General features: G+C 48.4%; 1 protein-coding gene and 1 non-coding gene across 2 annotated transcripts in view; one reads left to right on the top strand and one right to left on the bottom strand.

The window, feature by feature from the left end:
* Nucleotides 1-21,858, top strand: part of FBXL8 (F-box and leucine rich repeat protein 8) — a 242,442-nt gene extending 220,584 nt beyond the window's left edge. Inside the window, exon 3 of the mRNA XM_030203700.1 lies at nucleotides 20,597-21,858. Coding sequence (XP_030059560.1) covers nucleotides 20,597-21,575 — 979 coding nt within the window. The 3' untranslated portion in view covers nucleotides 21,576-21,858. The remainder of the gene's footprint in view (nucleotides 1-20,596) is intronic.
* Nucleotides 1,599-1,752, bottom strand: LOC115471456. Its single transcript, XR_003942345.1, has one exon. It is a non-coding gene; the product is annotated as a 5.8S ribosomal RNA (ribosomal RNA).
* Nucleotides 21,859-23,433: the final 1,575 nt, after the last annotated feature.

Raw genomic sequence — 23,433 nt, 5'->3', positions numbered from 1 at the left:
ATTCTCAACCTCTCACTTTCCACTGCAACTGTCCCTACTGCCTTTAAACATGCTGTGGTCACACCTTTCCTTAAGAAGCCTTCACTTGACTCTACTTGTCCCTCTAATTACCGACCCATCTCCCTCCTCCCTTTTCTCTCCAAATTACCTGTCGGCGTACCTCAGGGTTCTGTTCTTGGTCCCCTCCTCTTTTCTATCTATACTTCTTCCCTTGGTTCATTAATCTCATCCCATGGCTTTTCCTACCATCTCTATGCTGATGACTCCCAAATCTACCCCTGATATCTCACCTTGCATCCATACCAAAGTTTCAGCGTGCTTTTCTGACATTGCTGTCTGGATGTCTCAACGCCACCTGAAATTAAACATGACCAAAACCGAACTTCTCATTTTTCCCCCCAAACCCACCTCCCCACTCCCCCCCGTTTTCTATTTCTGTTGATGGCTCTCTCATTCTCCCTGTCTCCTCAGCTCGAAACCTTGGGGTCATCTTTGACTCTTCTCTCTTCTTCTCTGCTCATATCCAGCAGATCGCCAAGACCTGTCGTTTCTTTCTTTACAACATCCGTAAAATCCGCCCCTTTCTTTCCGAGCACTCTACCAAAACCCTCATCCACACCCTTGTCACCTCTCGTTTAGACTACTGCAATCTGCTTCTTGCTGGCCTCCCACTTAGTCACCTCTCCCCTCTCCAATCGGTTCAAAACTCTGCTGCCCGTCTCGTCTTCCGCCAGGGTCGCTTTACTCATACTACCCCTCTCCTCAAGTCGCTTCACATCGTTTTCGCATCCTGTTCAAACTTCTTCTACTAACCTATAAATGTACTCACTCTGCTGCTCCCCAGTATCTCTCCACACTCGTCCTTCCCTACACCCCTTCCCGTGCACTCCACTCCATGGATAAATCCTTATCTGTTCCCTTCTCTACTACTGCCAACTCCAGACTTCGTGCCTTCTGTCTCGCTGCATCCTACGCTTGGAATAAACTTCCTGAGCCCCTATGTCTTGCCCCATCCTTGGCCACCTTTAAATCTAGACTGAAAGCCCAATGTTATTGCTTTTGACTCGTAACCACTTGTAACCACTTGCCTCCACCTCCTCTCCTCCTTCCTGTGCACATTAATTGGTTTGATTTGCTTACTTTATTTTTTGTCTATTAGATTGTAAGCTCTTTGAGCAGGGACTGTCTTTCTTCTATGTTTGTGCAACGCTGCGTACGCCTTGTAGCGCTATAGAAATGCTAACTAGTAGTAGTAGTAGTAGTCATAGCCGTAAGGGCGAACAGGAAGGGAGGGAGGCCCCCGCCGAGGCCCCAGAGGATGGAGCGGAGAACCGGCAGAAGGGAGGACACGGGCAGCCTCGGGTCAGACCGCGGACAGCCGCGCACCAGGGTGCGAGGCCCGGCCCCGCGCTCGGTTCCCAAGCACCCCTCGGAGAGGGCGCCCTCCCTGTGTCTGCTCTTGAGGGGTCGTAGGGTCAGAGGTGGCGGCGGAGGGACGCACCCAGAGGCCCCAACCCGACCCCCGCCGCGCAGAGACCCTACGGACGGTCCCAGCTGCGCACTCGGCGGAAAAGCGCCAAGGCGATTGACGGAACGGGCGACCCTCAGACAGGCGTAGCCCCGGGAAGAACCCGGGGCCGCAAGCTGCGTTTGAAGTGTCGATGATCAATGTATCCTGCAATTCACACTAATTCTCGCAGCTAGCTTCGTTCTTCATCGACGCACGAGCCGAGTGATCCACCGCTAAGAGTCACACGCGTTCGCCCTTGTACTGGTACGGAGGTTGCGGCAGCATGAGGGGCGCGGAACTCGTTTTCCGGACGGCCCCCCTCCCCCCCCCACTGCCGCGGAGTCGCGTCGACGGGAGACCAGCAAAAAAAAAACAAGGAAAACGACACGGGGATCGCCGGCACGGGAGGAGGAGCAGCCAGTTTTAAACAGCAAGGAACTGGCTTGAGTTTAAATTCTTTCAGCCAAACTCTCTCTCTCTCTCTCTCTCTCTCTCTCTCAGACACGGGGTACCAGAGGAATATGGCACCGGGGCCCTCGGCCACCCCATATCGCTCGAGTCTTCAAACCTCCGCCGTGCCCCATTGCTGGGGTCAGCGCTAGGTACCTGGATCCTTTAAGAGGGAACTGTGCTCGACCGGACGGTGGGCGTCCCTCGCACAGGCTCGGGGACAGGGAGGAGGAGGACCATCCACGTGCCTGCCTGCCCGTTCGGTCCTCTCTCTGCCACCTCGGCCCATCCAGGTGGGACACGTCCGTCCGTTGCGCGGGGTCTGACCGCGCAGGGCTCCTCTTCCCTTCCTCCCTGGGTCACAGGAGAGAACCCGCGTTCCCTCATGCTTTGGGCTCTCCGGTTCCCCAGGAAAGAGCACAGGGAGAGAAGGGGGGTCCCACAGCCCAACCCCTACCGGCTTCCCTCCACCGTCCCCATACAGGGAGCGAAGAGCTTCATCAGGCAGGGGCGGGAGCGTCGGCCCCAATGCCTCTGGCATCCGAGGGGAGTTTGTCTGGGTCTCTCGCGAGACACTTCCCGCACATCTCCCCTCTCTCGCCCAGCGCTCCCGCACGCTCAAGCGGGGAAGCGCCCGAGGCCTGGGTTGCGGGCACACTGGGAAGCGGCAGAGGGATTTCCCCCCCCCCCCTCTGGCCGGCGCGCCGTTCCGGTAATGATCCTTCCGCAGGTTCACCTTGTTACGACTTTTACTTCCTCTAGATAGTCAAGTTTGATCGTCTTCTCGGCGCTCCGCCAGGGCCGTCGCCGACCCCGGTGGGGCTGATCCGAGGACCTCACTAAACCATCCAATCGTTAGTAGCGACGGGCGGTGTGTACAAAGGGCAGGGACTTAATCAACGCGAGCTTATGACCCGCACTTACTGGGAATTCCTCGTTCATGGGAAATAATTGCAATCCCCGATCCCTATCACGAATGGGGTTCAGCGGGTTACCCGCACCTGTCGGCGAAGGGTAGACACACGCTGATCCGTTCAGTGTAGCGCGCGTGCAGCCCCGGATATTTAAGGGCATCACAGACCTGTTATTGCTCGATCTCGTGTGGCTGAACGCCACTTGTCCCTCTAAGAAGTTGGACGCCGACCACCGGGGGTCTCGTAACTAGTTAGCATGGAGGAGTCTCACGTGATGCCTGCTGCCTGAGAGGACGTGGGGGAGAGTGGCTCCTCGGGAGATCGGCTAAAATCAGCTACAAATAGCTGTATTAATTGATTCAAACTGACCTTTGAGGGTGAGGAGCGATCAAACAAGGGAAAGAGTCCAGAGAACGCCATAATTCCGAGCGGGATCCTTGAGGTATGCCAATAAAGCCGCAGCGGGGAGCTAAAGCTTTGGACGCCTCGGCGCAAAAGAAAATGGCGGAGTCCCCGCCACAGCGAGCGCGGAGCGAGCCTGACACGCACACAAGAGACTGGATCGAGGAAATCACGCGCTCGGTGTCGGAGGCTCTAGAGAACCGGCTGGGCAAGTTACAAACAGCGGTGGATGAAATCAATGGCAAATTTGATGCACAAGCCCATCGTATTGCCAAGGTGGAGAAAAGGATAGCATCGGGAGAGGATGATATGCGGAGTATGGCGGCCCAGATTTCAACGCTCCAAAAGGAAACAGGAGACCTACGAGACCGCATGGAAGAGCAAGAAAACAGAGCAAGGAGAAATAATCTGCGAATTGTTGGGCTTCCCGAGGAGGTACCGGACAAACAACTATGTAATTTGTTTGAATCCTGGCTCCCGGATCAGCTGGGCATTGTAATGGACAAAACGAAAGCATGCTGCGACAGGGCACACCGGATAGGGGCGCGAGCTGAAAGAAATGCCAGAGCTCGAACGGTAATCGGCCATTTTACCAACTGGCAGGTGAAAGAAGAGCTATTGAGGGCCTCTCGCGCAAAGAAAATACTGACATATGAAGGCCACAAATTGCTTCTCTTTAATGACTACTCCACGAAAGTGGCATTGCTAAGAAAAGCTATGGCGCCCACGTGTACAGACTTGCACAAAAAAGGAGTCAAGTTTGCCCTTCTATATCCGGCAAAACTGAAGGTCTGGCATGAAAATCGGGTGATGTACGCCAGCGACCCGGGAGAAGCAAAAGCGCTAATGGAGAAAATCAATGGGAACGGAGCTCGTGGGGAGGAACAAGATCCGTGACTGAAGTGAATCGGTACGGCAGTGGTACCGGAAACTTTAATTACAAGTAACCGCATGTGCTCCTATAAACTACTGGGACTAATCAGAGCTCTGAGTAATCGGACATGCTACTTGGTGGCATTGAACTGTAAGCATCAGCTGTTACAAGGAGAGGGAAGTGGTGTAACAATGGGGAACCTGTTTGGTTTATGTTAGATTTTTTGAGATGTTCTATTTCGGTTATAGGCATATGGAGGGAGGGGTAAGTTCTGCAAATGTAATAGGAATGGGTTTAAGCTGAGTTATTAGAACCCCAAGTTATGGTCAGTTTAATGTTAAAACACTCTTGTTAAGGGGAACTCCCGGGGAGGCACTTGATGTTCTGCGGATATCGGGCAGGAGAAGGATGGGAGATATGGAAGGGAGGGGATTGAATAAGGGGAAGGAATGGGGGGGAAACGGGGGGAAGGGGAGGGGGGAAGGGGTCTGGATGCAGAGGGTGAGGGGTGTGGATGAGATGGATGTATGTGTGGAGTGGGAGGGAAGAGGGAGGAGGGAGGGAGGGGGGGCTAGGAGGGGGAGGGATGGGAATAAGATAAGTATAACATCCGTGACAGTCTGTTCCATTGAAAAGACACAGGTAGACGCTCGCTGGTCAGGCTGGGAGGCTGGCGGGACGTATAACACTCAAATCTATGTTACTGACCATATATATTTGGATCATGGTTAATTTAAAGCTAATTACTCTTAATGTAGATGGCATGCATTCACCAGTTAAGAGAACTAAATTGCTTTCCTGGTTGCGGAAGGAGGGAGCAGATATTGCCTTCCTGCAAGAGACCCACCTGTCAGCGATAGAACACCAGAAACTACGAAGAGGCTGGGTGGGGGAGGTGGAATACTCATCATTCAATTCCAGGCAAAGGGGAGTGGCTGTGCTAATACACAAAGATATACCCTTTAACACTCACAAAGTAATTCAGGACAGAGAGGGGAGGTATGTGCTCATCCTGGGCGAACTGTGGGGACAACACATACTCTTGTGCAATATTTATGGGCCAAATACCTATTCTCCCAAGTTCTTCTCAGACATTGTGGCCAAAGTAGTGACCTTTCCGGATTGCTTGGTAGAGATGGGGGGAGACTTCAATGTAGTGGCAGACCCCTCCATTGATTGTAAACCCCCAAGACTTCGAGGAGGGACGTGGGAGAACAAAGGGGTGAACTTTGTGGCCTCTCAGCTGGGACTTGTAGATATTTGGCGTCTGTTGCACCCACATGATCAAGAATATACGTTTTACTCACACCCGCATAATGTGTACTCTAGGCTGGATTATATGCTAGTTACCACTTCATGGTTGCACAGATTATCTAAAGTAAGCATTTTAGACACAACACTGAGCGATCACTCCGCAGTTACTCTGAATATTTCATTTGCGTCAGAACCAGAAGAAAGGGTGTGGAGATTTTCTCCAACTCTATATAATAATAGAGAGTTTCACGAGTTTCTAAGAAACAGGTGGCTCGAATATCAGAGACACAATCAGACATCAGGGGTGGACGCGGGCACATATTGGGAGGCCTCGAAGGCAGTATTACGAGGTGACATCATAGCATATACAGCAGGACAAAGGAGAAAAAGGGAGGCCGATCTCTTAAAGCTATCTACAGTAAAGAATATCACCAGCTACGGAGAGCCCACACGGGGTCCTTATCGGTAACTTATAAAAATCAGATAATGCAGATTCGGAAACAAATTGATGACATATTGACCCAAAGGGCGGAGAGAGATATATACTTTCAACGTTTTAGGCTGCACAAATGGGGCAACAAAGCAGGGAAATTACTAGCTAACATGGTCAGACCACCCCGTAAACGGCAGATCATTACTACCATTAAAGATACAGAGGGGAAGGTATATACTGAAGAGGCCCATATAATGCAGCAATTTGTACAATTCTACAGTTCCCTGTATAAGGCTAGGGAGTTTGACCCTGAGGTGTGCGAGAGGTTCTTACAGGCAATACACATTCCACAACTTACAGCGGATCAACTACAAGCTTTAAATACACCCATCTTGGGACAGGAAATCAAACAGGGTATAAAAGCTTTGAAGCTGACTAAGGCTCCGGGACCGGATGGGTTCGGCCCAGAGTACTACCGTATCTTGGCGGACCTTGTTGTGGAACCGCTGAGGGACTGGTTCAATGGGATCATAGGAGAGGGGTTGGCATTTCAGAGCAACATGGCCCATGTGGTATTACTGCCAAAGCCGGGCAAAGACAAGGCGCAGGTAGGATCATATCGTCCAATTTCACTTTTAAACCAGGATGTGAAATTGCTAGCGGCCATAATGGCCAAACGATTGAATGTAGTAATTCCGCACCTGATACATGCAGACCAGGTTGGATTCGTACCGGGGCGATATGCATCCATGAATATTATGCGGGCCATGGTGACCATACAGGAATACAGAGAGAGTGGGGGAAAGGAAGCTATTGTGGGATTGGACATGGAAAAAGCTTTCGATAGCATTTCTTGGAGGTACCTATTCTGGGTTCTGGAAAGGTATGGGATAACGGGGCCATACTTATCGTGGATTAGAGCTCTCTATACAAATCCCCTAGCCAGGTTGTTAGTCAATGGGAAACTAACAGAAAGCTTCGCGCTACACAGAGGCACTCGGCAGGGGTGCCCCCTCTCACCCCTTCTTTTTCTCCTGGCAATAGAGCCACTTGCAATTAAAATAAGGAGCAGCAGGACAATCCGAGGGCTGCGAGTGGGGCACCGGGAATTCAAACTTAACTTATTCGCTGATGATATTTTATTGTACTTGGCCCACGCCCCTACGGACTTGCCAAAGGCTTTGGCCATAGTGGATGAATTTGGGGATCTGTCAGGGTTGCGGGTAAATTGCTCCAAATCAGAAGTACTCTCCCTATCGGGGCAACCGGGAGACCCGGGAGTAGAGGAAATGCCGATTCCATTCGCCAAGGGAGCAATGCGGTATCTAGGCATTTTCTTAAGCACTAACGCGAGGACATTTTATCGCAAGAATGTAATCGACCCGGTGGACAAAATTAAGCAGTTGTGTGCCCGTTGGAAGGACCTACCGTTGTCCCTGATGGGGAGAATAGCCCTCGTGAAAATGGTTATGTTGCCCAAGGTTCTTTATCCCCTACAAGTAGCTCCTATTTGGCTCCTACGGAAAGAAGAGCGATTGTTTCGCTCTATAATTCGCTCCTTTATTTGGCATGGGAAGGGAGCAAGGATAGGACACCAGAAATTAGTATATAGCAAGGGGGCCGGGGGTCTGGGATTACCTGACCTGCGCATTTATAATGTTGCAGCGCTAATGCGGTTTATTTTTGAAGGGTTGGCAGATCATTACCGGTTTTTGCCGCACGGAGGGTTTGAAGACTGGAGTCGACCGTGGTCTTTTGTAAACTTGATTCATATGCGGACAAATACGAATCCGCAATTAGTGAGCAAATTGGCTTTTCTGAGACCGTTCAGGAGGGCATGGGTCTGGTGGAGAGGACATCAAGATCGATCACCTGACGCGTCTCCCTTCTTGGGCCTTGTGGGTAATGCGGACTTCCCGGCGGGCATGGGATACTCGATGTTTACTAAATGGCAACAGAACGGGTGTAGAATACTGGGTCACCTTTTAGTAGAGGGCGGGGATAGCATAGAGTCTTTTGATCAAATAAAAGAGAGATGGGATATCCCTAATAACAATTTGCTGCATTATATACAGGTGAGGCATTATCAATCTTCCCTTAAAGGGAAATATGGGGACAAGTGGACGTGGGGCCTATTGGATAAGATTCTGCTTCGTACTCCATTTAAAGTAAACAGCATCTCCACATGGTATAAGATACTACAAATGCACACTCCAACAGGGGGGATGGAACGGTTGATAGAGCAGTGGAACAGGGAACTGAGTACGAAATACACAATTCAAACATTTAATCGGCTTTTTAACACATTATATGCCATGGTCAAGACAGCAGATTTACAGGAAGCGCAGTACAAGATAATGCATAGAGCTTATATTACCAAAGCCAAAGGGGCAGCTATGGGCTTATGGGGGGACGGACAATGCAACAGATGCCGCCGGGGAGAGGGTACTTTTCTCCACTCTTTTTTGGAGTGCTCGAGCCTATCTATCTGGAATGAGGCATTTCAAATAATACAACAGGTCACCCACAAGCAGATAGAGTGGGACTATATAACATTACTACTGGGAGATCAAAATCTTTTGTTGACACAGGGCCTATCGCAACCACACAGGAGATTCATATATATGACATTATTGCTAGTCAAAAAGACTATTTTGCAATTTTGGACCTCCGCTGAGAGTGTACCAATTGAAGCCTGGAAGACCAGGATGCAGGAAGTCGGCAAATATGAAGGCCGGATCTATGCCAAATCTCTAAAATCCATAAACAAGCAATATTCGAAGGTGTGGACAGATTGTTTACAGCAGCTAGGGTAAAGAGGGAAGGAGGCGGGGATGGGATGGGAGGGAATAGGATGTGTTTTTGAAGCGAATGGTGTGAGAAGGAATGGGAGGGAATGGGATGCATGAGATAAATGGATAGGGGGTACTTTAAAAAAAAAAAAAAAAAAAAAAAAAGCCGACACGTTTATGGCATTACAAAACCTAAGTTGTTAAATCTTTGTTTACTATTGGATGCTGTTCAGGCCATCTACTGTATGGAAAGGCTTTTGATATTACCTGAAACATTGTAGATGTACCTATGTATCGCATTGGTGACAATAAAAATTAATTAAAAAAAAAAAAAAAAAAAAAGCATGGAGGAGTCTCGTTCGTTATCGGAATTAACCAGACAAATCGCTCCACTAACTAAGAACGGCCATGCACCACCACCCACAGAATCGAGAAAGAGCTATCGATCTGTCAATCCTCTCCGTGTCCGGGCCGGGTGAGGTTTCCGGTGTTGAGTCAAATTAAGCCGCAGGCTCCACTCCTGGTGGTGCCCTTCCATCAATTCCTTTAAGTTTCAGCTTTGCAACCATACTGCCCCCGGAACCCAAAGACTTTGGTTTCCTGGAAACTGCTTGGCGGGTCATGGGAATAACGCTGCCAGATCGCTAGTCGGCATTGTTTATGATCGGAACTACGACGGTATCTGATCGTCTTCGAACCTCCGACTTTTGTTCTTGATTAATGAAAACATTCTTGGCAAATGCTTTCGCTTTGGTTGGTCTTGCGCCGGTCCAAGAATTTCACCTCTAGCGGCACAATACGAATGCCCTCGGCCGTCCCTCTTAATCATGGCCCCAGTTCCGAAAACCAACAAAATAGAACCGGAGTCCTATTCCATTATTCCTAGCTGAAGTATTCAAGCGACCGGCCTGCTTTGAACACTCTCAGTCCCCCTGGACTGTCAGCCAAGAGTATCAGGGAGGCGCCGTGAGGCAGGGGCCGGGACAGGCGGTAGCTCGCCTCACAGCGCACCGCAAGCTCGATCGCAAGATCCAACTATGAGCTTTTTAACTGCAGCAACTTTAATATATGCTATTGGAGCTGGATAAAATTTTATTAAGAAACTTGCATCAAATACAACACAAACATTCCCCTTTCGTCCCCTAAAACTAATACATCAGAGCTCCTCTCTACCCCTTACGGTGGTCTCAACTCGATCCCCTGCCACCGTCTCTCCCATACTCCCTTCCCCACCCGCAGTCTTCCCCACGCTGCCACCCGATACACCATTTTTATGGCCTGCCACGCCACCTGCTCTTGAGTTTTCTCCACTTGAGACAGATGGAACTGGCACCGGGTCCCCCCACAAGCTCCCCAACACTACCATCCCAATCACATTAAGTGTTGTTTTATCTCATTTTCCAACTCCTTTCCCCACCCCCCATGCCCAATCCGTGTCACTTCATTTCTCCATCCCTTGCACCCCCAATACTCCCCCCACCACCTTCCCTACTTTTTGCGCAAACGTGCACTCCCTTATTAAATGCGCCAGTGTTTCTTCCCATCCCACACACCCTGGCCTGGGACACTCTCTCTCTGCCCTACTTCGCCATTTTATGTTTGCCCTTACGAATATCCTCCCATGCAGGACTAGCCACCCAATGTCTTCCAGCTTGCGGGGCAACCTCCCTGACGTCAAATTACGTAATCCTTCTTGTATCCCTTGCATTGTTCCTTCCTGCCCCCTAATCTTCCCTGGCCACTCTTGCTCCCTCACCCTTTACTTCCATTCCTTCCTTTTCCCTTCTCTAATCTCCCTCCCCGTCACCCTCCATTTCTGTACTACTTTCCTCACACCTGCCTGATATTCCTGCTCCATCCTCCCCTTCCTCTTCCTCTTTTGCCCCCTCTCCATCTCCCCCTTGACCCACTGCTCCCAAAAACTCCCACCCCCTCCCTCAGACTCTCCGCCCATCCACTCTTCCCTTCCTTCACCAAACCCCCCAAATTCGTTTGCAAAAATGAGCTTCGAAACTCTAACACAGGATTCACCATCCCCACCCCTCCTTTCCTCCATTCTCTACACACCACCTCACGCTTTATTGTTTTCAGTCTGTTGCCCCACAATGCCCAAAAGAACACCCCCGACACCCTTGCTTGTATTTTATCAGAAAGCCAGCACACCTGTGCCACCCATAGGAACAGCAGCACCATGTACGTTTTGATGAGCCGCACCTTTTCCCTATATGTGATTCTCCATCCCTTCCACTTTTCTGCTACTGTACTCGCCTTACCCACTACCCTCTCCCAATTTCTCTGTCCGTACCCTTCCTCCCCAAACACCACCCCTAATATTTTTACCTCCTTTTCTACCTCTGGCATCCCCTCCCCCTTCTCCCACCCTCTCCCTTCCCCACGTGACATTTTCCCCAATTTATCCTTGCTCCTGTCGCCTCAACACACTTCCTAACTCCCTTTCCACCCACCTCTCTTCCTTTCCCTCCCCTTCTGCCATCCCCTTCCCTCATCCCCTCCCCCCCCCCTTTATCCCCCTCTCCTGCCCCAGTCTTTCTTGCTCCCTGGGCCCCTCTGGTCTGTCCATGCACTGCTTCTGTGCTGCACTCTGTGACTCCTCTCCAACTTTCTGCATCGGATTGGGTGTTCCTCGTTTCCCTTCTCCTCTGCCATCATCCAGCTGCACTCGCTCCTGTACTCCACTTGTCCCGTCTCTCTGCATCAAATCACTTGTACCTCAGTTCCCTTTGCTGCTACTGGCAGCTTTCTGAGCTCCACTGGTCCCGGGTGCCGCCACATCTCCTCCTATTCCGCTCCCCAGCTCCATCATTCTGTGCCACCGCTCTTTCTGTGACGTCATCACCTCGCGCCTCCTTCTCAGTTCCGCTCTTTACAACACCCTGCTCCTTCTCGCTTGCACGGAGCGTTTCTGCTTCTCTGCCCACATTCCATCTCTGCAGAAGCCTCTAACAGTCCCGAGTTGCTCCATTCCGCACTCATCTCGCCGACCTGTTTTCGCCGATGCCCCGCCTCCTGTGACACGGCTCCTCGTGAAACTCCGCCCCCTTGGCGCATCTTCACTTCGCTCCGTTTTTCTCTGCAGTGGACCCTTAGCTGTATTAATGTCTGATCCTGCTGCTCAACCACCTCCCATATGTCCCTCCTTCTGCCGGTAAGTTCCCACAGTCACTATTTTCACACAGTCCTTGCCTCTGCTGTTCTGCCACTGGCGTTTGTTCAAACAATAAAGGACTCAGCGTCCCTGCAGTACTGTGACCTGCTGTAGGTACTTCCTTGTGCACCTTGTCTGTGTGTTTTTGCTGGCTAATGTCCTCACCCTCCTGCTGTGGCTGTCTGCCACCCCACCTTAAACGATTTTCAAACAGTTCTCTCAGTGGGTTATTACCCCTTTTCTGCAATGCTGTAATTTGTTCTTTGCGTCACTGCAACTGTTTTTCCAACAGAATAATCTCCATTTTCTGTTTCTCTCTTCTGCCGTCATCCTCAGCCAATCTCACCATCACCTTCGCTAACTTGATCCTCTTCCTGAGGATTTCACCTTCCTTTTCAAATCTTTTCATTGTTTTTAAATCCTGCAGAACTTCCTCTGCTGTAATTTCTCTTTCAGCTGCCCAGTCTTCCCCTTCCTCCTCTCCCCTGCTCTCGCTGTATTCAGCCTCCAAGCAAAACCCTATCTCCTCTTCATTAGTTGTCTCCAGTTGTTTTCTCGGCTGTTTTCTCTCTCTGCAATCTGGTACTCTGCCTTGGGCCTCTTCACCCTGCTTACTCCCCGAGCCTTCGCCTTCACCCCTTCTCCTTCCAGTCCCAGGGTGAGGCTTTTCCGCTCGGGCCTCTCTCAAACCAGGGACTTCCATGCCCTTTTCTTTCACAGGCTTGCCACCTCTTCCAGGCTGGTCACTTCTCGATCCTTCTCTTCTCCAAGCTTCCAAGCCTCCCATGCTGCTGAGGCCTGCTCCATCTCGCAGGCCTTCCTGGCCTACTGGGCCTCAAGGCCCGGACCTCAAGTTGTCACCAGGTCCACACACTGTGCTCTGCCCTGGGCTACAGGCAGTCAGTCCTCCACCTCCTTCACACACAGCTCCTGCTCACACCTCCTTCCTCCACAGCCTTCTGGTCCCAACTGAGCTGGAATTACTGCGGCTGCTGGCACCAGACTTGCCCTCCAATGTATCCTAGTTAAAGGATTTAAAGTGTACTCATTCCAATTACAGGGCCTCGATAGAGTCCTGTATTATTTTTCGTCACTACCTCCCCGAGTCGGAAGTGGGTAATTTGCGCACCTGCTGCCTTCCTTGGATGTGGTAGCCGGCGGGCTCCCGTCGGAGGGAGCCCTCCCAAGAGGACCCGAAGAGGCAGGGAGAAATCGCATTGCCTGAACACCTGACTGGCCGTCCCGCAAGGGCGTTCCCCGTTCGGGTCTGAAGTGCCAAATCAATCGGTGAACGGAAGAGAGGAAAAGGAGACAAGAACTAAAAAAAACCCACCCTCACCTGGAAGAGAGAGACAGAGAGAGAAGGAGAGGGGCGCACATGCGCGCGCACCTCCCTGTCAAAATGAAAAGTCAGGGCAAGCACTCGGAAGGGGCATCGTGGGGATTCAGTCCGACCTCCCAGAATGGACCCTAGCCCTCATTCAGCGGGCTTCCGGGGTGCGCCCCCCGGTGGACGCATGCGTGAGGCAGGCAGGTCCCTCTCGGGGAGCCCAGGGATGGCTGTCCAAGGGCAGGCAGGCTGGCTTTCGGGACCTTCTCGGACCCTAGCCCTCGTTCAGGCTTCCAGGGAGCGCCCCCCAGTGGACACACGCGTGCGGCGGGCAAGTCCCTCTTGGGGAGCCCAGGGATGGCTGTCCGAGGGCAGGCGGACTGGCTTTCGGGACCTTCTCAGACCCTAGCCCTGATTCAGGCTTCCAGGGAGCGCCCCCCCCGGTGGACGCATGCATGCAGGTCTCTCTCGGGGAGCCCAGGGACAGCTCTCAGGGCAAGCAGGCTTTCGGGACCTTCTCTCCCCTTCCCGGCGACTTGCGTGGGGGGTCGTTCTTTCTGCGGCCACAGAGCGCCCTCCGCAGCTGGGTCCGACAGCAGGGGCCATGCCCCTAGGCACTAGCCCCGTGGAGGTCCCTCTGAGCCCGGGCAGGCTTCTCGGTCAAGGCGCCCCAGTCGGTGGTGGAAACCACCAACCTAGTAATCCGGAGAAACCTCCCTGACCCGTAGAAAGGAAAAGTCAGGCCCCCCCCCCCCCTCGGGAGGGGAGACACTCGGCTTTTCTGTCCGACCCTGTGGAACTGCTGCCCGGCTGCAGGGAAGCAAATCTGACTCCTTACCGACTTCCATGGTGGGCTCCCTCTGGTGGCCGCCAGCGGTATTGCTCCCAGCAAACACTTTGCTGAAATTTTGCAAAGAGCCTTGGAGAGCACAGCGCATGCTCCTGCTAACCCTCCCGCTCTGTTGCCACGCAACCAAGGGGTCCACAGGCAGCACAGGTGCGAAGGAAAGGCGGTTACAGTGTGCCATGGAGCTACGCAAAAGTAAGACTTTAACATTGTGTGAAAGAATAGAAGTGCTTAAGAAATTAAAAAATGAGCAGAGTCAAGCATCTATTGCTCGAGAATATGGCGTTAACCCCAGTCAAATTTTGCGTATCTCGAAGCGGAAAGACCAGCTTCTGGGAGACTGGCGAAACAATAGAAACCCACAACGGAAACGGGCGGGAAAAGCTGAGGAGGTTGAAGAGGCTCTCCTTCGGTGGTTTTCACAAGTCAGGAGCAGACAGTTTCCTGTAAGTGGTCCGCTGCTCATGGAGAAAGCTGGCCAGCTAGCTGGTTGTCTTGGGCTAACTGAGTTCAAAGCCACTGTCGGGTGGCTGGAAAGATGGAAAAGGAGGAACAGCATTAAATTTAAGAAGAAGCATGGTGAGAGGCAAGACGCTGATGACTCGGGGGCTGAAAATTGGGTGGTGTCAGTTCTTCCTTCCATCCTGAACGAGTATGCACCTCGTGACATTTTCAACACTGACGAAACTGGCCTCTACTGGCGAGCCATTCCTGATGGCACACTGGCATTCAAGCAGGCCAAACCTACGGGAAGTAAAGCGTCGAAGGAACGACTGACCATCCTCCTATGCTGCAATATGGATGGAGGTGAGAAGTTGGAACCCCTGATCATCGGAAAGAGCAAACAGCCCCGTTGCTTCAAGAACGTGAAGCAGCTCCCTGTGTCATACCAGGCGAACGCCAATTCATGGATGACTGGGGACCTTTGGAAGCAGTGGCTAAAGGAATTAAACACCAGAATGCGGGCACAAAAACGTCCCATTTTGCTGCTCTGCGACAATTGTGCTGCACACAGTGCTCATGTTAGGGTGTCTCACGTTAAGCTGGTCTTCCTTCCGCCAAACACTACCTCTCTGATCCAACCATTGGATCAGGGCATAATAGCCAATTTTAAAACACATTATCGTGCTCTTCTGCTATGTCATCTGATGGGCCTTATGGACGGACAGACTGGTGATAATAAACGTGCCACTGAACTGGCTCGTAGTCTGACCCTGTTGGATTCCCTACACCTGCAGAAAGAAGCATGGAATCGGGTCACACAGGCAACCATTGTCAAATGCTACAAGCGGGCACCCTTTGTCAAGGATGTGGAGAGGGATCCAACAGATGCAGCCATTGCCAGCGAGGCAGATCAACAGGCTACTGACATCCCAGCCGGTGTTAACAAAGAGCAGTTCCATCGATACGTAGCTGTCGACTGCAGTCTACAGACAGCCGGCGACAGCACGGATGTCCAGCTACGCACCCACAAGCAGGCAATGGTTGACGATAAAGGAGACGATCAAATGAGCAGCGAGGCACATGCTGACCTAATTCAACAACCAACTGCCACTTTTGCTACAGTGCTGGAGAGTCTCAGCAACATTCGGGCCTATCTGGAGAACAATGGATGTCAGTGCTATGACCGATTTTACCGTCTGGAAGACTTAGTCTATGAAACTCAAAGACACAATAGTGTGCAGAGGACTATCATTGATTATTTCAAAAAAGCCAAATGTCAGATAACAGAGACTGTGTAGTGTGTACATTTAATAAACAGTACTGTTCATATGTTTATCAGATGTCAAGCTTCTTTGGCTCTCAACGGTTAAGCGCATTCTCCTGTTAACTGCATGTATTTCTTTGGTCCCAGGCCCTTGCACTTAAGCGGAGTGCACTGTATATATACCATGATCTGTACCATCTATGTTATGTTCTGTGTATGTTCCATTATATACTTCTTACCATGTATGTTCGCACATTAATGCAAGACCATTTGTAACTCTGTTACCCGGAAATGGCATCCGCCATAACGGCAAATGTAAGCCACATTGAGCCTGCAAATCGGTGGGAAAATGTGGGATCAAATGCTACAAATAAATAAATAAATACACAAGTCACACAGAAGTCACTGAGGCCTGGGCTTATTGATAGTTCAGTCCTGAACCAAGGTTCATGGTTATGCCAATATTGTATATTTCTACAAGGACAAGCTCAGGATCTACAGCAGGAGGAAAGGAAAGACAAGGAGTCAGAGGTTCTTGCGGGTCCTCGTAAAGATTTGTTTAATAAATCCTTGGAGATGGGAGAGGTTCCGTGGGATTGGAGACGAGCAGATGTGGTACCTCTTCACAAAAGTGGTGATAGGGAAGAATCTGGAAACTACAGGCCGGTAAGCCTCACTTTGGTTATTGGATAAGTAATGGAAGCGATGCTGAAGGAAACGATAGTGAATTTCATGGAAGCCAATAAGTTGTAAGATCCAAGATAACATGGTTTTACCAAAGGTAAATCGTGCCAAACGAATCTCATTGAATTCTTTGACTGGGTGACCGGAGAATTGAATCAAGGATGTGCTATAGATGTAATCTACTTAGACTTCAGCAAAGCTTTTGACACGGTTCCCCACAGGAGGCTCTTGAATAAACTTGACAGGCTAAACTTGACAGGCTGAAGATAGGACCCGACGTGGTGAACTGGATTAGGAACTGGTTGACGGACAGACGCCAGAGGGTGATGGTTAATGGAATTCACTCAGATGAGGGAAAGGTGAGTAGTGGAGTGCCTCAGGGATCGGTGCTGGGGCCGATTCTGCTTAATATATTTGTGAGTAACATTGCTGAAGGGTTAGAAGGTAAAGTTTGCCTTTTTGCGGATGATAGCAAGATTTGTAACAGAGTGGATACCCCGGAGGGAGTGGAAAACATGAAAAAGGCTCTGCAGAAGCTAGAATAATGGTAGTTAGTGGGGTTCCTCAGGGGTCCGTGCTAGGACCGCTGCTTTTTAATATATTTATAAATGATTTAGAGATGGGAGTAACTAGCGAGGTAATTAAATTTGCTGATGACACAAAGTTATTCAAAGTCGTTAAATCGCGACAGGATTGTGAAAAATTACAAGAGGACCTTACGAGACTGGGAGACTGGGCGGCTAAATGGCAGATGATGTTTAATGTGAGCAAGTGCAAGGTGATGCATGTGGGAAAAAAGAACCCGAATTATAGCTACGTCATGCAAGGTTCCACGTTAGGCGTTAAGAAAGGGATCTGGGTGTCGTCGTCGATAACACACTGAAACCTTCTGCTCAGTGTGCTGCTGCGGCTAAGAAAGTGAATAGAATGTTGGGTATTATCAGGAAAGGTATGGAAAACAGGTGTGAGGATGTTATAATGCCGTTGTATCGCTCCATGGTGCGACCGCACCTTGAGTATTGTGTTCAATTCTGGTCGCCGCATCTCAAGAAAGATATAGTAGAATTGGAAAAGGTGCAGCGAAGGGCGACTAAAATGATAGCGGGGATGGGACGACTTCCCTATGAAGAAAGACTAAGGAGGCTAGGGCTATACAGCTTGGAGAAGAGACGGCTGAGGGGAGACATGATAGAGGTATATAAAATAATGAGTGGAGTGGAACAGGTGGATGTGAAGCGTCTGTTCACGCTTTCCAAAAATACTAGGACTAGGGGGCATGCGATGAAACTACAGTGTAGTAAATTTAAAACAAATCGGAGAAAAATTTTCTTCACCCAAAGTGTAATTAAACTCTGGAATTCGTTGCCGGAGAAAGTGGTGAAGGCGGTTAGCTTAGCAGAGTTTAAAAAGGGGTTGGACGGTTTCCTAAAGGACAAGTCCATAAACCGCTACTAAACGGACTTGGAAAACTCCAAAATTCCAGGAATAACATGTATAGAATGTTTGTATGTTTGGGAAGCTTGCCAGGTGCCCTTGGCCTGGATTGGCCGCTGTCGTGGACAGGATGCTGGGCTCTATGGACCCTTGGTCTTTTCCCAGTATGGCATTACTTATGTACTTATGTAATTAAAATTCAATGCAAAGTGATGCACTTGGGGAGTAGAAATCCACGGGAGACGTACGTGTTAGGCGATGAGAGTCTGATATGTACAGGCAGGGAGAGGGATCTTGGGGTGATAGTATCTGAGGATCTGAAGGTGACGAAACAGTGTGACAAGGCGGTGGCCATAGCCAGAAAGTTACTAGGCTATATAGAGAGATGTGTAACCAGAAGATTACAGGAGGTGTTGATGCCCCTGTACAAGTCATTAGTGAGGCCCCACCTGGAGTATTGTGTTCAGTTTTGGAGGCCATATCTTGCTAAGGATGTAAAAAGAATTTAAGCGGTGCAAAGAAAAGGTACAAAAATGGTATGGGATTTGCATTACAAGACGTATGAGGAGAGACTTGCTGACCTGGAGGAAAAGAGAAACAGAGGTGACATGATACAGACCTTCAAATATCTGAAAGGTATTAATCCGCAAACCAACCTTTTCCGGAGACGGGAAGGCAGTAGAACTAGAGGACATGAAATGAGGTTGAAGGGGGGCAGACTCGAAAAAGATGTCAAGAAGTATTTTTTCACGGAGAGAGTGGTGGATACTTGGAATGCCCTCCCAAGGGAGGTGGTGGCGATGAAAACAGTAACGGAATTCAAAAATGCGTGGGATAAACATAAAGGAATCCTGTTTAGAAGAAATGGATCCTCGGAAGCTTAGCAGAGATTGGGTGGCAGCACTGGTGGTTGGGAGGCGGGGCTAGTGCTGGGCAGACTTCTACGGTCTGTGCCCTGAAAATGGTAGATACAAATCAAGGTCAGGTATACATATAAAGTAGCACACATGAGTTTATCTTGTTGGGTAGACTGGATGAACCGTACAGGTCTTTTTCTGCCGTCACCTACTATGTTACTATGCTGCAAAAAAAAATGTTGCTTTGTGTGCTGGCCCCATGACATACCTCCCAGGTGCTCGCAACACACTGGTTGAGAACCATTAACCTAGAGGCCTATGATAGTAGCTTTATAGATATAATCTACAAGGCCTGATTCTCATTTTGCTTGGGGAGCGTAAGTCTTGACATATGCTGATTTTTATAAATTACCTTCTGAGCCTGGAATTCTTGTTCATCTAGTTGTCAAGATCTTCAGAAGCTGGTCTACAATTAGAAACAGAAAAACAGAAAAATGAAAGCCGATAAAGACTATATGGCCTGTACAGTCTGCCTATCCATGCCATCGACTATCCCTTCCTCTCCCTTAGAGATCCTATGTACTTGTCCTAAGCTTTTTTGAATTCAGATAATTTTTGTCTTCACCAGCTCCTCGAGAGCTATTTGAGAGTGCAAGAATTGCCAGCTAATTAATGGCTTGTACCTTATTTCATAATGTAAAAGCACTTTTCAATATCAATTTTAATCTCTTGTGATATTCTTTATTGATCTTATCCGTCAGTAATTTATGCTTGACTGTCGCTCCTTTCTCTTCTTTTAGTTATTACATCTTCCTGTTTAGGTTCTTTATGTCACAATCCGTTCTGCTCAGTTTTCCTCTAAGGAAGGTTGCCTTAGCACATCTGTTAAGATCAAAAGCCATCTTCATGTTATCTGAGAAGTTTCTCACAACATGGAGTTCTGCTAATTGTTGCCATCTTTAGGATTGATGCTAAATTTGTAGCCTAACGCATTAAAAGCACTCAGTGAATGAAGTGCCGTACAAACTACAAAACCAAATTGCTGACAGGGTGTCTCCCTAAAATATTTTACTCTGGATCTTAATTTTATGTCTTTATACTTCTAATGGGAGTGTGGTCTGCCAAATGTTCCTGGTGAATTTAATGTATTTGATCAATTTTAGAGTTTATTTTATACATTCAAAGACATGTATTGTCCAAGAGTGCAGGATGCTATCAAAGACAGGTACAATACCTGTAAATTAAACTTTAAACTGCTTAGGTCTAAGAAGCGGTGTATAAGTGCTTAAATGAATGAATGAATGAAAGACTTTCTTCTAGTGAAAGACTTTCTTCTAGTGAATCCATGAGATTTATGCTTTTCTTAGCATTAGTCATTATGAGGGCATTCAGCATTAACTGATTTCTATTGCCATGATGATGTTGCAATTGATATGATCATATATTCATTCTGTCAGCATCTATTGCATTGAACATGCTTGCACAGAAATGCATTGGGCTATTTCTTTTTGGGGGGGGGGGGGAGGAGAGGAGGGGCTTGTTTCTCTGGAACCCCTGGTCTATTTGAAACTTCTTTACCAGTTTTCCCCCCATTGAAGGTTTTCACCCTATTCTATTAAACTTTCAAAAAATTATTCCCCTCCCCATTTTGTATAATTCTTTCCAAGTTCTTTTGGGTTGGAAAGAATAGCAGTTGCTCTCTACCCTCTATGTACAAAATTTATGGAGCTGGGGTAGGGCCAGGGCAGACAGACTGAAGTGTATATTTTTTTTTTTACCATGCGTGCTATGAATTTGCAGCATATGGGGATAAGATCTCTATTGCACCAGCAATAATTGTGGACTTGTAACTTCTGCTGCTTTTTAAAAATTGTGATATTGTGTATTGGTTGCTTTAGATATTATAAAAATTAATTAACTTTTTTTATTTTCTTTTTTCAGCTGTGATTCCAGCAGTGAAGACTTTATGTTGCACGGTTTGCATCAGTTTTGGAGTCAAATCAAATACTTGAAAATTGTGTTTGATCAATCAAAACAGTCAAATCGAAGAAATGTTGTCCATGTTTTGAACAGTTTAGCTAAAGACAACTACAACTTAAAAGAGCTGTGTGTCATATGCAGAGGCGAGAACCCATATTTCTACTCTGGCCAGGATATCCTGGACAGCATCCGAAACATGTGTTGCATTGAGAACCAGATAAATCTTCAATTCATTGATTTTCGGAAAATGCCATTCACTCTTGATGATGCGTTGATTAGATCAATAGCCAACAACAGCCCAAACTTGCGTGGTTTCTTCATAAACAATCGCACACTGGTATGTAACGTAAGGCCAGAAACCATCACACATGTTTTGAGGAGTTGTCCCAAATTATCTTCCTTGGGAGTCTTTTATGCCAGCCTGTCTAACAGTGTGTTCATGGAACTACTGAAACCAGACAGAGTGGCTTTCACTTTTTTAGATGTTTTCTGTGAGCGTCTGGACAAATATATTCCAGCAATATCTGAAGAACTTTGGGATGCTATGTACAAGAAGCATCCTTCACTTACAGTAGACATGGAGTTGGACCACACAGTCCCTGCCAGAAAAATAACTCAAATTCTTAAGAAAAATATTCCCATGGCCACTTTGGAACTAAATACTTTTAATTTTATGGTGGATCAAGTTAGGTTTGTCACTAACAATTACAATCAATGTTTAAAGAAACTTGTGCTACAAACTACCTCTTCTGCTGCCTTGAACAACTCCTTGATAGACCTGGCCATGAAATGTGTGGGCTTTGAGGAAATTCACTGTTATTGTTTGGTGACACAGGAAGTAGTGCAGGCCTTCCTCTCACACTGCCCTAACCTTAAAAGATATACACTGAAAATAACCAAAGAACCTCATCCTTGGAAGCCAGAAGTAATAATTCAGTGAGCTTAACTTATTTATGCTGTTGGCAGACAACTTTTGGCAGTGTAAATTATCCAGAGAAGAAAATAAATACTTTAGTAGATGACAGCAGATAAAGACTGAAATGGTCCATCTACTCTGGTCAGTGAGGTGGTAATGGCTCTAATACAGGGGTTCCCAAACTTTTTCGGTTTATGGCACCCTTAGTGCCAGAGCAATTTTTCATGGCACCCACTGCCCCCCGGCCACATGGGTCTCTGCACACACACAAACTCCCCCGGTCACATGGGTCTCTGCACCTCCAGCCACATAGGTCTCCCTTTCCCTTCAGCCCCCTCTTCCCAGAAAGTCCAGCACACCATTCCCTGCAGCCCCTCTCCTCCCATAAATCCAGCACACCTCTGCCTTCCCCAAATCCTGTATCGCTAGCTACCTTCCTTCAGGTCCAGGATCACTGCTGCTTTCTTCTCCTTCCCCCACCACTGCTGCAGTGCGTGCAGCTTACATTTTTGGGCCATCAGCATTTCACACAGGCAAGCACTCCGTGGCCTTCCCAGTCTGCCGTGTCTGGCCCTCTCTGTTGTGAGGGCCGGATGCGGCAGAAGGAAGTCCCTGCAGTGCCTGTGTAAATCGCAGATGGCCTGAAAATGTAAGCTGCAAGCACTTCAGCAGCGGCAGGGGAAGAAGCAGGAAGCGGCAGATTCCGGACCTGCGGGAGCGGAAAGTAGGGATCGATGCTGGATTGTGGGTGGTGGGAGGGAGGTCAAGATGTACACCCCTGAGAGTTCACTATGGTGCACCAGGGTTCCGTGGCACACAGTTTGGGAAAAGTTGCTGTAATAGGTTGTAATTGTATCAGATGTTGCTCCTAGGCCTGGAAATATTTTTATTCAGAAAAGGTGGCATATTCTTAGAATACCTTCCTGAAGGAGATGCTGGGAACACAAATGTGATGCATTTGAAAAGGTATGGTATAAATACAGAGGATCTTTTTAATGGCAAGAGGATGGAAACACAGCATTAGACTAAAGTGCACATAGTGGAGCTTCAGATCAAAGCAATAGTGCAATTGCTTTTTTACTTTTGTAGGATGACATGGGGGTGACCTGCAGAGAGCAGTAGTTAAAACACTAAGGGCACTGAGCCGTGCTGTAGGCGCACTAACATTTTAGTATGCACTAAAAATGATCACACGCTAATGATAGACACCAATTATATTCCTATGGGTGTCTTTAGTGCTCGCAAAAACATTTGTGTGCCTACAGCATGGCTTAGTAAACAGGGCCCTAAATGAAAGCCGCAGTTGGAGCCCTAACCACTATACAGAACTAGATTCTTTTTTTTCCTTTGCTTTCTCTGGATCTTGAGATTGATGGGGGTATGCAAGCCTTTCTCATTTTAGTGGGAAAGCAGATATGCTCTGCATTATATAGAGAAGGCCTGGTTGAAGAGCCAGGATTTCAAAAGCTTTTTAAACGTTTCTGTTTTGAGATAAAGAGATAGAGTGTTCTATTTTCAGATTAGCATAGGCAAAAGCTGTGGCTTGGGTGGTGTCAAGCCTTATAAAGGAGGGAGATAGGAGGTGGAGAAGGGCTTGCTGAGAGGAACTCTGGTCAAAGGGAGGAATGGGGAATGAGTAAATTTGAGAGGTAACTGGAGTTGATGGGCCAAAGGCCTTTATAAAACAGAAGAAGTTTGTAATAAATTTGGAAGGAAATAGGTAGTTGGTGTTCATGTTTAAGCAAAGGGGCCACATTATCAAATTTGTGAGCATTAAAAGTTTGACTGCAGTAGATTGTACAAGTTGTAAACGCTTCAAAGAAGAAAGAGGTAGACCGGAAAAGAATGTGTTACAGTAATCCAAGTGGGTGATAAGAGAAAA

Source organism: Microcaecilia unicolor, chromosome 5 (assembly GCF_901765095.1).
Source record: "Microcaecilia unicolor chromosome 5, aMicUni1.1, whole genome shotgun sequence".
Classification (NCBI taxonomy): Eukaryota; Metazoa; Chordata; class Amphibia; order Gymnophiona; family Siphonopidae; genus Microcaecilia; species Microcaecilia unicolor.
Note: the sequence above shows the minus strand (reverse complement) of the source record. Positions and strands in the feature narration are given on the sequence as shown.